The sequence below is a fragment of the Oncorhynchus mykiss genome, chromosome 30 (assembly GCF_057628025.1).
Source record: "Oncorhynchus mykiss isolate SJ-2025 chromosome 30, ASM5762802v1, whole genome shotgun sequence".
Taxonomy (NCBI): domain Eukaryota; kingdom Metazoa; phylum Chordata; class Actinopteri; order Salmoniformes; family Salmonidae; genus Oncorhynchus; species Oncorhynchus mykiss.
The window spans coordinates 36,695,269-36,709,977 of NC_143051.1; the positions used below are offsets into that span (position 1 = coordinate 36,695,269).

At 41.4% G+C, this 14,709-nt stretch overlaps 1 protein-coding gene across 4 annotated transcripts in view; it reads left to right on the plus strand.

Annotated features, from left to right (window-relative positions):
• Positions 1–14,709, plus strand: part of LOC110487626 (angiopoietin-1) — a 62,698-nt gene that overhangs the window by 15,093 nt on the left and 32,896 nt on the right. For 2 of the 4 annotated variants that reach the window (XM_036970925.2, XM_090228181.1), the window contains exons 1-3: positions 10,621–10,887; positions 13,693–13,848; positions 14,360–14,481. In XM_036970925.2, the coding sequence (XP_036826820.1) occupies positions 13,717–13,848; positions 14,360–14,481 (254 nt within the window). In that variant the 5' untranslated portion in view covers positions 10,621–10,887; positions 13,693–13,716. Of the gene's footprint in view, positions 1–10,620; positions 10,888–13,692; positions 13,849–14,359; positions 14,482–14,709 lie in introns of those variants that run through there. The other 2 variants (XM_036970922.2, XM_036970923.2) reach the window with 1 other exon arrangement.

A 14,709-nucleotide genomic window follows, 5' to 3' on the forward strand; every position in this document is an offset into this window, starting at 1 on the left:
AAAATTGCATGTACTTTCAGAATTGTTTGGCAAGCTAGGCTACTCAGAGTTGGGCTGAAAGATAGTGATATCTCGCAATTGACCTGTTGGAGACCACTGGTCTAGCGGAAAGGATCCCTACGCATCCCTTATCCTTCAGCTCAGCCTGGGGATAATGCACCTACCCTACTTGTCTTTGGGGTGCGCTGGTTTCGATCATCTAATCTCTCCCTGGTTGTCACCATGTGTATACACACTTCTTCTGCACTTCAGTCTCAGAAAGCAAAAATAAACAGAGATCCAGCCAGATGAAAGGCCGGGGATATGGCGACATTGTGCTGCGTATCCTCTGTGTGTCTGCCGCTCTGCTCTGGGCCCTCAGAGGAGACAGAGCTGTAAGAGGCTGGAGAGGACCACGCTGGGTTATGATGATGTTACAGTGTTCAAACAGAGCTCTACTGTGCAGGTCTGGTCTGGTCTGCCTGGGGATCTTCCATATGATATGACTATGAGCTTCCACAGCTCCAAGGGTGGGGTTTTGCTTGAAGGGAACTGCATTCTCTCCATGTTGACATGTAGATTGTAGGTTAGCCAAAGGAAAGTGGGATGAATTAGTCAGTGTTATTACTTTACAAGACTTGACCTCTGAGTTGTTGGTTAGGATGTGAAACTAGCTATAACATTGCAGAAACATTGGGATATATTCTTAAGATTTGTGACTTTTTAAAAATTATTATAGACATTTGAATCTATGAAAGAGACACACTGCCTCAGCAGTCGTTAGCATCCATTCTCCCTTCGCTACACTGCTATGAGCTGAGGTCAGACCAAAGCAGTTCCATCTGGTGAGGGCTACTGTACCTCTTCCTGACGCTTTGTTTTCATTCCACTGTTGTTCAGCATGCACCGTAACTGAGGAAAAAAGGGGCTGTTCCGAGCCACTGCCTCTGCGGCCTCCATGCCATTGACCCCCTGTGCCGCCCCCCCCTTCCGCCCCGTACTACCCCGGGGCACGATGACTACCGCTGTCAGCACAGATGCTGGATATCAAAGCCCCCTGTCCAGAGTCCAGACCCACACAGCCACAGATGATACATGGTCCAGTCTCACCCCACACTGTGAGATGAGGCAAAGAAGTGCCTCATAATTTAGACCTGATGTAACAGTGTGGCTCGTTGTGTGATGTACACGTAGAAAATAAAGGGGGGCTTGGGTTTGACTTGGGAGCTTATATAGGTTTTTTGGTTTTGTGAGGGTGACCCTGGATGACTAGAGAATTTATAAACTTTCGCCTCTTTAGCGGGATGTTAGCGGGGGAAGATAAACATGGACTGAATGTAACAATCGCTGTCATTAAATGGCCATTTATTTGATTAGAAGAGGCAGCAGTTCTGATAGATGTTTAGCTGCCTCTGGCAGTGAGGGTATATAGTAGTTATTATTATGTCATGAGAAACCCCTACCATATTCTCAAACTTTGAGATTGCAGACATACCAAATGTATTATTTATTTTTGGCTATCTTGAGGCAAACCAATTCCACCTATGTCTGAAATGTGCTGGAAGAGAGAGAGATACTCCCGAATGTTTGGATTTAACCACCCACCTCCCATGGGTTGGTATTCCTTTGTGTTCTAGGGCTAGGAAGATTGAAACGGCAATGCTGGAAGGATTACTCAGCCATTATCGGCCACATTCCTACTTGGATTGAAACCCAGTGGAAACTTTCCCATGTTTGACAGAATCACAAGCTCAAATCCTCGGAAAACTGCCCTGGTACTGGGGGTCCTACTCCTCCGAGCAGAGTTCAATTTGTTTGGTTGTTTGGTTCTCTTTCCGCATTCCCATGTCTTGGATGAATGCGTGTTTCCTCTCCCAAACGTCCAGATACACATAATTAATTGGGGTAATTTGAGGGCCTGCTTTGACATAAGAGAGCTCCTTGTAACTCGAGGATTTGTGAAAATATACATCCCTACACAATCACGGCTGCAAAATATTTATTTTCACTCTCGATGAATTCACATGAATGATGCTAAGTAACCTGAGCTCAACAGAAGGAAGCAAAACAGTCAAATATGGTTATTACAATGATAGCCTATAATTCAATTATACGTTGATTAATATACATAGTGAAAATGATAGGATGTATTAATAGACTATTACTGTTCTTAATCTAGTGTTCGGACCGGGTAAAAACACCAATTGTTTCCCATTTTTGATATTCATCAGTGTGTTGCCACTGGAATATGGTCATATAAGATAGCCAAATAATCCTTGTCTAGACCAACTCTACAAATTCATTTTCAGAGTCTTGATTGTAATAACAAACAAACCTTCCACATCACAGTACCCAAATCAAAAAGAGAAAAGTCAACATTTCTGTTGGACAAGATCCCTCCGGCTGTTCGGAGAGGAGAGCTAAAATTCAAAGCAAACACTTTCTCCGTCCCTCTTTTCATGTTTTGAGTAAGTTCATGTTTATAAGGCAGGATATCAAAAATTAATTGCTTCTTGGTTATATTAACTTCTTCTTCTTGTGAAATTGGCTCTTATTTTTGACGTTTTACCCATCTGTCATTGCCTGTGAAGTGATAGTAGCTTGTTGCCGAGGATGTGTTTCGTTTAGTACATGATGCAGACTGTTGAAGACCTTGAATTGATGTCTGAGATTTCTATAAATAGATTGGGATAAATTATTCCAATCACATAAGAATGAATGTAAGGCCATATTTCCCAAAAGGAACAGAACAATTTTGGCCGTCACATGTTTAGATTTAGTTGGACTTTTTCAGGCTTTTTTCCATTTATAAATGTTTCACCTTTGTCTAGGCTTTATAAACCTTTGAATCTTTAACCTGATTCAAGTTACGCTAAATGTTACTGTCCATGTACATGATCTATATTTTGCGGTACTAAAACTTACTAAAACATAAATAAATAGCTTTGACTTAATAGTTTGTATTAAGTATTTCACAATCTGCCCTAAAATCTGCCCTAAAATCCTTCAGTCCAAAGAGAGAAAAAAGTATTGTCTGATTGATATTTTGATTTTAATAAACAGTGCTACAGTGTCTGTACTTTTCTCATGATCGTTTTGTTTACATAATTGTACTAGCGGATTTTATGTAGGATCTCTCCAGGCATTCCAATATGCACTGGCTCCCTTGTGCTTGTCCTTCACAGAAATCATGTACAATGATTCAGGTTCGAGTTGTTACATAACAGTAATAAGTGAAACCTACAAGCACACCCCATTCCTCCATGGCAGGCCACCTTTCCATTCACAGGTTCAAGCTCCAGAGCTTTGGCAACAGGGCCTTCTTCAGGATTGCTCCTAGGCTCTGGAACTCCCCCCAGCCATCCGTTACTCTGAGACATTACTCACCATCTGTCAGTCACTCCTAAAGCCCCAACTCTCCCCAATTGTAAAAGCGATTCAGTCTTATGTAGCAAAATTTAAATTGTGTTTTTTTGTTGTTTTACATTGTATAAAAGTAGAGGCTCAGAGCTAGAAAAGGGTATATTATACATTGCAGTTGAGGAACAATGGCAAAGTAATTCTGCTTTGACAGATGTTAAACTTGTAACCCCACTTTTGAGAAAATGGGCCTTGAATGTTCTGGTACATTTACTGGAGAGCTCTTCTTTGTCACCCATTCAGCGTCCTTCCCATGCTCTTAAGCCTTAGCCCCACCTATCTCTTTAAGGATTCACATGCATGACATCAGCAGCCTGGTGGTCCAAAATAGCATAACTGGTGTATTTTAACACCAATAAACCCATCCGTTTAAAAATACATTTTGTATATAGCAATGTTTTGGTTTGTTTCTAGCTTGTTAGCTAGTTAACATTAAATTAGCTGGCTAGCCAGTTCAAATAATGTCCACATCATATATCTGAAAACATCTTAACTTTCGCTAATTTGTATTTATTATTACAGGAAAATAAACTCACAACAAGATCGTTCTTTACAAGTTAACGGCAAGCTAATTACAAAAAATAGCTTAACGAAATAAAACCAGGGGATTCTCACAGAGAATTTTAGAACTTGAACACTGTCTCATTGGCCTAACTTTATATTCTAATTTGACTTTGGTGTAGGTCATGTTGTTCTTCACATTACCGTCTCTGGTAAACACACACTGCCAAATAAAATCAAAGTTTATTTGTCACATGCACAGGATACAGAATGTGTAAACGGTACAGTGAAAAGGTATCTTGCATAGTGGAATCTTTTGTTTAGACATGTAGCTAGCTAACTAAACAATGATCCATAATCCCAACTCATAATGTTACTACCCTGCATGAATCTGCAGATAGCTAAAAAAACTAGGTTCAATGTTAGCTAGCTAGCTAACATTAGGCTATAACTAGCAATGCAAATGGCTCTGAGAAACTAATAATAATACTACACAGATTATAAATGTAACGTTAGCTATCGAGCCAGCTAACATTAGCTAGCTAGCTAACAGAATGCTTTAACTGGCAATGAAAATGACTTTGACAAAATAAGAAACTTATAATATCTGAAAATGTAGCTAGCTAGACTCTCTTACATGGATGAATGCTTCTCCCTTTCTGTCACAGATGCCATAGTGGCCTGGCCTTAGTTTGAAGAGGTAACACGGAGACGGGTGCTTTATACAACAGCCGTCTGTGTGTTCTTTTTTCGACTCCCTCCGCATATTTGCAATCAAACACCAGAATTTTTTCCATCTCCTTAGCTATCATACTCTGTTTCCACCGGGCATTCCACTGATTTCAAAACTCTGTCCTCCAGAAGGTGGAGAGCAACACAGTTATTCGCAATATCTTTTAAAAAAGCTGAATTAGAAAGGATTACCTGCACATACTGAGTAGCCCTTTGTTATAGACAGAAGCGTGCTACATGGCAGACCAATCCGAACTCATCCCCCGGCATGTCCAGCCCATCCATTATCTCAGCCAATCACAGGAAGGTTCCTAACTTTTTCCGTGGCTAAACCAATACGGCTCGTAATTTAACAATTTTATTTGTATTTACAGATGGAATAAAGGTTTGTTGTTAAGGCACATAAAAGTTCACATAAGGCATTTCTGCCAAAAAACGCATTTTGATTAAAAAATTAAAATGCCTGTCCTGTGAAGTAGTGACGCGTGTCATACGCCTAGTTTCTTGAAACGAGTCATATACAAGTCCCATGTATTATTATTATTATTAAATATAGTGACAATTTAATAATGTCAAAGAAACTTGATTTGGATTTTTTGTTTATGCATTACATTTTTTTATGTCTGTTAAATGGACCCTGTAAATGGAAGAGAGATGTAGTGTGGCAAATAAAATTGAGAAAATTCTGAAAGTGAATTTTCTACACTAGTTCCTGAAAATGTCAGATATTTACCTCTTTCCTTACATGATTTGGGAAGGATATAATCTTATTAGATTAGTAAATTAAATTGGATCATCTGAATTTGCCAAAATGCATTAAAAAAATAGCAACCAATCGGATTTGGAAATTTGGAAATCCTTATTTTCCTTACTGCACAAGAACCTAAATCAGATAGATTTTAGGGAGTTTTGTAAACAAAAGAAAACGGCAAATCTCTAGAAGTCTTCACCAGTGGGCACGATTTTCAACATGTGAAAATGTTGAGCCTAGGAGCCTTTGATGGACAGAAAGGGGTGTATGGGCTCTACAGTACTTGCCAAATTACTTTGGGCACAAGTTTTATATGCAATGATTTGGGTTGGGGATGGTTGGTTTGGTTTCAGGTTGTGTACACAAGACTAATTAAGTCCTTGGAATAGGATAACATAATCAACACAACAGCATCCTGACAGAAAGAGAGAGAAACACAGAGGGGACTTGTGGGTCCTGGCAGTAGACTGGTTGGATAGAGTGTGACTCCCATGGGGCTCTGGTCAAAAGTAGTGCACTATATGGGGGGGAGACAAGACAGAGTGAGGGGCATTGCGTTGCGATTTGATAAATGCCTGGTAGCTAGCCATGAGGGTAAAGGTTATAGAGGTTAACTGTGAGTTCAGCCTGAGTTTCTCTCCTAATTCGTATCGTCTCAGTGTCTCACTCATTGTATCATAGGGACTTACTGTGCCTTCAGAATGTATTCACACCCCTTTGACTTCTTCCACATTTTGTTGTGTTACAGCCTTTTTTTGTCAATGGCCTACGTTGTTCGGGGGAAATCCACTACAGCACATTACTGAGTACCATACCCCATATTTTCAAGCTTAGAATGGTGGCTTCATCATGTTATGGGTATGCTATTAATCGTTAAGGGCAGGGGATTTTTCAGGATAAAAAAGAAACGGAATGGAGCTATGCACAGGCAAAATCCTAGTGGAAAACATGGTTCAGTCTGCTTTCCAGCAGACACTGGGAGATTCATTCACCTTTCAGCAGGACATTAACCTAAAACACAAGGCTAAATCAGCACTAGAGTTGGTTAACAAAAAGATAGTGAATGTTCCTGAGTGACCGAGTTACAGTTTTGACTTAAATCTGGCAAGACCTGAAAATGGTTGTCTAGCAATGATCAACAACAAATTTGACAGAGCTTGAAGAATTTTGAAAAGAATAATGGGCAAATGTTGCAGAATCTAGATGTGGAAAGCTCTTAAAGACTTACCCAGAAAGACTCACAGCTGTGATCGCTGCCAACGGTGATTCGAACATGTATTGAATCAGGGGGTTTAATACTTATCTAATCAAGATATATTAGTGTTTTATTTTTCATAATTTTTTACAAACGTTCACATTTTTCTTCCACTTGGACATTACAGAGCAGTTTGTGTAGATCGTCGACAAGAAAATGTCAGTTAAATCTATTTTAATTCTACTATGTAGCACAACAAAATGTGGGATAAGTCTAGGGGTGTGAATACTTTCTCAAGCCACTGAACCATACAAACAACCCACTACATTTAGGTTGAAGCTGGGGCAATGAGACAGAGTTATATTCCATATGTATGCTGTCTATTCAAAATTATATGCAACCTCAATTTACACAACCCATAAAAGTCCTGGGCATTGTGTGAATTAATACCCCAGGTTTCAGAGAGCATATTAATATGGATCTATCTGCACTGACTCCCTCTTGCACTGACCCTACACACACTCACTAGACTGTATAAACACACCATGTTCACATGAACTCACACACACTACATTGACACTCCCACAGGAAACCCACACAACATTCAAATACACTACAAACGCACACACACACACACACACACAACACGCACACACATCCTGACAACACAGATGCACATACATACACATTACACACGCATACTCACACACTTTTACACTCATCATCTGCTGCTGCTACTCTGTTCTTTATTTTACTCTTATTATTATCTATCCTGATGCCTAGTCACTTTACCCTGCCTTCATGTACATACAGTATCTCCCTCAAATACCTTATTATTATCTATCCTGATGCCTAGTCACTTTACCCTGCCTTCATGTACATACAGTATCTCCCTCAAATACCTTATTATTATCTATCCTGATGCCTAGTCACTTTACCCTGCCTTCATGTACATACAGTATCTCCCTCAAATACCTTATTATTATCTATCCTGATGCCTAGTCACTTTACCCTGCCTTCATGTACATACAGTATCTCCCTCAAATACCTTATTAGTATCTATCCTGATGCCTAGTCACTTTACCCTGCCTTCATGTACATACAGTATCTCCCTCAAATACCTTATTATTATCTATCCTGATGCCTAGTCACTTTACCCTGCCTTCATGTACATACAGTATCTCCCTCAAATACCTTATTATTATCTATCCTGATGCCTAGACACTTTACCCTGCCTTCATGTACATATCTACCTCAAATACCTTATTATTATCTATCCTGATGCCTAGTCACTTTACCCTGCCTTCATGTACATATCTACCTCAAATACCTTATTATCATTTATCCTGATGCCTAGTCACTTTACCCTGCCTTCATGTACATATCTCCCTCAAATACCTTATTATTATCTATCCTGATGCCTAGACACTTTACCCTGCCTTCATGTACATATCTACCTCAAATACCTTATTATTATCTATCCTGATGCCTAGACACTTTACCCTGCCTTCATGTACATATCTACCTCAAATACCTTATTATTATCTATCCTGATGCCTAGACACTTTACCCTGCCTTCATGTACATATCTACCTCAAATACTGTACCTCGTACCTTAGCACATTGATCTGGTACTCCCTAGTTCCATTCTTGTGCATTTTATTTTATTCCTCTTGTGTTACTATTTTACCAGCGCATGTGACAAATAATATTTGATTCGACTGTTGTTTTGGCGATAAGAAGGCGTTAGCACATTTGCTGGCATCGGTCTCAAGGTGCCCTGTGTTATAGAGTGAGGTGCTAATCGACAGTAACAGCTCCTTTACCATATCCATAAAGGCTTTTCCGATGGTTGGGCCCCGTCAGTGGGAGAGACTCCCCCAGACCACCACAGAGCCAGAGATAAGCTAGGCTACAACAGAGCACGAAGCATTAAAACAGTCCAGGCCTACTGTCTGTCTTGTAGCGCTGCCTGCAGTGGCTCCCAGCACCACGGCTGTTTAGAAAACAAGCTCTCAAGTCTAACCATGTCCATCCCTCCTCTTGGCTAGAAAGCCTACAAATGTCAACTGTCAGGAAAATGGTAAACATTTTAGCAATCCGTTACAATGATGTAAGGTAGTATCAGGTTATTTTGCTTCTAGGAACAGCTTGGAAGCCTCTGCTACGATATCAAGGACTTTATTTTTGGTCACGTACAGCCATGGATGATCTTTTGTATTTTTTTTTTGTATAGTCATGTATTGTCTTGCTAAAGGATAGTGATCTACTTCACAACACAACCAGTACAGTGGATCGTTTCCTAAATGTTTGCCCTTTTTCAATGATAAACTGTCCCTCTGGTCTGAGCCTCATGTTCCTGGCTTTCGCACCGTCTTCATTTTGTTCCACACAGCTGAAAACAGATTGTTTTATCATTAACTGGGAGCCGCAACTCATTTCCCACAGCTCATAAAGCTGCTAAATGACTAAGGCAGGCCTGTACACGCAGCTACAGTGGCTTTTGCGACCCACTTAATGCCGCAAAGGAGCCTTGGACGCCGTGGCGAGGGGGGTCAGCGTGTCAGGCAGTGTTGTTAGTGAAGCTACGGGCGGTCTAGACGTACCCAAGGCCCTCCAGACCAGAACTCCTTAAACCTTTATGCCTTTTTTTGTAAAGTAGCAGTTTGGGAAACATAAAGTTCTGTTTATGTGGCTCTCACTTAGCTCACAGCGATTATGTAAAAAGAGGGCAAGATTTAGTGGTTCTCAGAGCAAGGCTATTGTTATTGCACCTTCTGGAATGTCACAAAGAATACATCTTACTTCGTCACCTCGAAAAGCCACGGGGGGAAAAAAAGAGAGTTTAATATATGGCGTGTCGTTATTTTTCATGGGAAGTGGTGTTACATTTGAATTTCTCTCCGGTGTCAAACTGTCAAATGTTTGTGTTTCATGTTGATTATGAAGTGACAGTGTTCTGGACAAGGACACACACACAAAAAAAATGAAACTTCTTGTAGAATAAACATAGTTAAAAACAGCAAAAAGTAGATGCTGTAGGAACTTGACAAAGCTTCAGATTGTTTCGATTCGGACACGACGATGAATGGGTTTTTGATAACCCTATCGAGGCAAGAACTTGCGATGATATATTGCTCAAACTGGTCTGCAGGGGAACGAAACATTGCACACTGCAAAATAAAGAAAACAGGCTTGTAAATCTGCTCTGTTTTGCCTTATTATAGACGCATTAACATTTATAACATGTTACCGTAATATAGCATGTGTAAGCAATAAGCAATGCGTAAATCAGTCACACAACCCCTATCACCTTCATGCTCAGTGGCTCTGATAATGATACACAGTCTAGGTAAGAGGTTAAACCTGACACCATAGTTATGGCTGACCTCAACTTATTTGGACTGACCCCCAGCTGGTGGGCTGTGTGTGGAGTTTAACCAAGAGCTCCGGCTGCTGCTAAGCCAAGTTGGTATGGTCCCAAACATGGTTCCCCTGACTCGGATAATAGCCCAGATTCCTCTCTATCAAATGTGAATTTCTTATTAAAGAATCAGAGTGATTCATTGGCCAACAGCTATTTGCATGTTGCATTTAGATGGAGCACGGTGGGTTTCTTTGAGTAGTTTCTATTTGAATTACATATCTGAATTTGAGTGCATTTCGTAGGCTAACTTGTGTTTCTTGTCTGGTCAGATGTCAAGGAGAACCAGACTTTGGTATTTGGCCAGCTCCGCATACATATCATGCACTTTTAGCTATTTCATCATCGCTTTCCCAATTCCCGACAAGTGTGTACCTCTCTACTCACTTTCCACCACTGGCAATAAAAGATACTATTTACTTTATCCTGCTTTCTAATCCTGTGCTGTTCACTGCCTGGAAAAGTTTGGTCAGTTTGCGTTTGGTGAAGAACAGCCAAATAACTTGACACCCACATATATTTTACTGCTTCCTAAGTGGTATTTTTTTTTTTTACATGATGGGGGCGTGTTTGTGTAATCTTGTTTCTCCTTGGTACTTTCCGTTTATGACCCTCGCCAGATTGATTCGTGAGTCGAGCACATTCCCTGGGAGACTGGCCGTGAGCGACAGGGCTCTTGAGTTTTAGGTTTCTGAAGGGCCGCCGGTGTCACTTCCAACGTGGTCCTTCCAAGGTGACTTACGCTGGCTGCAAGCAAAGCCTATCAGGCAACATTTACACAGGCTGGTATTAACGGATTGGCACACTGATATAAAGAGTACGAGCAGCATTGAAGCATTGGATAGTACCACAGTGTATCACCATTAAAGGCAGAGGTCTCCAAAGGTAAATACTTGAACTCTTAAGTTGAGCAACTGAGCCTGAGGTTATCGATTCAGACTGTTTATAAGCCAGTTCAATCCGTTCTGATATTCGTGTTTCCTAACCGCGTGGGTGCCAGACTCTTCGTGTTCCTTCCAAAACTCCCAGAAGGGAGTTTGGAGGTTTTGTGGGAGGCGACACTTATATCAGTCTGCTGCACTTCACCACCAAAGGAGCTCCATTGTATCTTAAAGCGGGCCTGAAACAATGCTACGCTTCGCTTTTCTATCATTGCCAAGACAGGGATATCACAGCGAAAACACTGATTCCAAGTGACAGAGATTTGCCGATGGCTGTTGGGTAGAACGCTGTCACAGTTGTAGAATTGAAAGGAACTGTCTGTGCTCTGTCTGTATTATTGTCTGTTCACTCTCGGGTTGGTGGAAATGTTGAAATCCATCCTTTATATAGGCAAGCAGTATGACAGTTGAGTATTGTGCCAATCTTTTGAACATGCTATGCACATTGAAGTGACTTCACTCTCCCAGCTCTAATGACCTTGGTCTTCTAACTCTACTGACGCAGGATTCAGCCAAATATATGTATGTTCTTATTGTGTGTTATTGTGTCTAAACCAAATACATCTTCTCCGTTTTGTCTCTATTTTGTCCCTGCAAACCGTTTGTTTTTTTTTACAACCGTGGGATTACAAATGATGTCGGTTTTGTGCACATTACCCTAAATACAACTGTAATGGAACACACACATAATACACTTTTAAAGTGGCAATCTGCAGTTGAAACAATAACAAAGCGTTTTCCCCAGCCCTGTTTCAGTTAAAAGCTGAGGGATGGGGCTGGACAAATGTAACCACTCGCAGAATTCATATACAGAGCTATGGATGCAAGGACTGGCCATTCATGACATCAAAATGATAGTTTTAACCATGTCATGAGGCTATACAGTGTTTGTCTACATTTACTTTGTTGACAAACATTGGCGTAAAACAAGCTTTCCGGTTCTGATGGGGCATTTTACAAGTTTTAATTGTCACGTCCTGACCATAGAGAGTCCTTGTTTTCTGTGATAGAGTAGATCAAGGCGTGACTGGGGGGGGGGGTTAGTCTAGCTTATTATTTCTATGTGGGGTTCTAGGTTTGTTTTTCTATGTTGGTGATTGTGTATGATTCCCAATTAGAGGCAGCTGGTAATCGTTGTCTCTAATTGGGGATCATATTTAAGTAGCTGTTTTTCCCACCTGTGTTTATGGGATATTGTTTTGAGTTAGTGCACGTAGCATCTCTGTAGTCGCGGTCCGTTGTTAGTTTATTGTACATTTGTTTTTTGTCTTTGCTTAGTTTCACTTTCGGATAAATAATGTGGAACTCAACATCCGCTGCGTCTTGGTTCGACATTTATTCCAACGAACGTGACAATAATCTTCAAGAATGAATGGGTACATATCATTACAGAGTTCAGAATGTAGCAACCGCTGATTACTACTTTAAGACTTTACAGTCTTTAAAGTTCAAACTTCCAGAGTCTTTCAAGTTTAAACTAACACTCGTACACTAGCTATAATGGGCATGATAAACAACAACCCCATCATTCTTCCATTGAAATCCAACATAAGGTCCTGGCATGAGCATGAAAGACTCGCCTGTCCCAGTGCCTGTGCTATCTATGATCGGACTGTGAGTCACTCAGTCATAGTGCAAGCCAGGTCCCCGGGGGCCCCACGTGTAAGGCTCCTTCAACCATGTTGTCATAGGGTATCATTGCTAATGCGACAATTACGAGCGATCTGTACTTTCAGGGGGATGGAAAAATGGAGTGACGTCACAAATGGTTTCCAGAAGCATCTCACAGCAAAATGTTTTCCTTCACAGTCCACTGAGTAGTGGAGCTTGACTGGTGGCGTCTCCGCGTGTGCTGTTCTATTCCTTCAACAAGGTGCCTGCGCGCCAGGGACAGTTGCTGACTAAGGGCATTCAACACTAATGTTTGGTACTGGTTGATGCGTTCCTGAAAATGCCCTAGTAAGAGAGTGAGCTCAGAAGGGCTACTGTCAGATTGCTGTTTGAATAGATGATTCATGTGACGGGCCGAACATCACAGCGTGTGCATGAACTGATGCGGATGGTTCGTTTGCGTGAACAACCTATTCAGGCACTGCCTCGGCCTTGTCATCCGTTCACTTTTCGAGATAAGGGATGAAAGAGTGCTTTCAAGATAAGCACCAGTGAGTATCGGGCCATCTCTGTCTCTTCCTTCCTTAGCTAATGACCTACATCTGGATCCACCTATATTCTGAAGCTCATTCTTCACTGGTGTTTTTTTTTTTTGTTCACATTATGAGGTGGAAAGACACAATCAACTCAGTTGATCTACTGTATGACATAGAGATGCTGATAAGAAAGCCTGAGGGAATATTACAATGATAACAGAACGTATGACTTTTTTACATTTTTATCTTGATCAATGTCGAGGGTATCCATTTGTCACGGATGTTCTTGTCTTTCGACTATAAAGTAATTGAATGCTGATTTACGGCATTTCTTACGAGTGTTACCTGTTTTCACGCCTTGAGTGTGTCCACGTCGAACAGCTCCCTTGTTCAAGTGTCGTACCATTGTGTCTCAATTGTCACTGTTTTCAACCGTATCTCTAATTTGCGGCGTCTGTATGATTTGTCGGCGTCCGTTAATCCTCTGCTGCTTGTGTTTTTTTTCAACATACCCCGGTCACTGGCCATCTGTTATAGTCTGTTTCATGTGCTGTGTCTCATCCATCCTCTCATAAATGATCTCTGTACGTTGGGTGTTTCAGATTGAGAACTACATAAAGGAGAGCATGAAGACCGAGATGGCCCAGCTGCAGCAGAGTGCCGTTCACAACCACACGGCCGCCATGTTGGAGATGGGCACCAACCTCCTATCCAAGACGGCCGAGCAGACGCGCAAGCTAACGGATGTGGAGACGCAGGTAATATATCCCCCCCCCCCCCCCCCCCCCCAACCTTATCGCACTCCCACTGGGATCCATCTCACGCACCATTGACTCAGCTATTCCACATTAAACCACCCCAAAAAGGCAACGGGGGGGGAACTGGCCAAAGAAAATATGGATGACATATAAATAGCTACGCTCTCTTTATGTGATACAGTAAGCATACTGTATGTATGTTTAAGTTTTCAACGTCTCTTGATATCTGGGGTGGCTTTAGAAGGAAGAGAACAAGAGCAGCACTTGTGGGGGTGGATTTTTGCTGATGTGCAAAAAAAAAAGAAAGGTGCGCTAAGGGAAATCACTCCCTTCATATATATGCAACTGAGTATTACCATGTGTCAGAAGAACAACCGCTCTTTATGCAAAACCTATACTTTATTACCTCTTCCTAAAGAGGACATGATGATTTATAGCGTACCTACATTTAGATTCGCTGGAACACCTCTGTGAGGCCGGATACCACTAACCTATTTCTGTCTTGGGACAGGTTCTGAATCAAACCTCCAGACTAGAGATTCAGCTGCTTGAGAACTCCCTGTCCACCAACAAGCTGGAGAAGCAGCTCATGGTGCAGACCAATGAGATCAGCAAGCTCCACGACAAGAACGGGTAAACTCACACGCCATCCAACACAATGTGACGCGTTTAAAGACATCATGCCCTTTGTCCGGAGACTCAGTCATACACAGATCGGCTAAATGTGCAATAAGACACCCCATCCCCTGATGTATAACAGTATGAAGTGCATGAGGCTATATTTTCCTACATCATCTTTTGCTTGAAAGTTGAATGATGTTGCAATGGGAGCAATCGAATGTGGCTTTTGGATGACTTTTC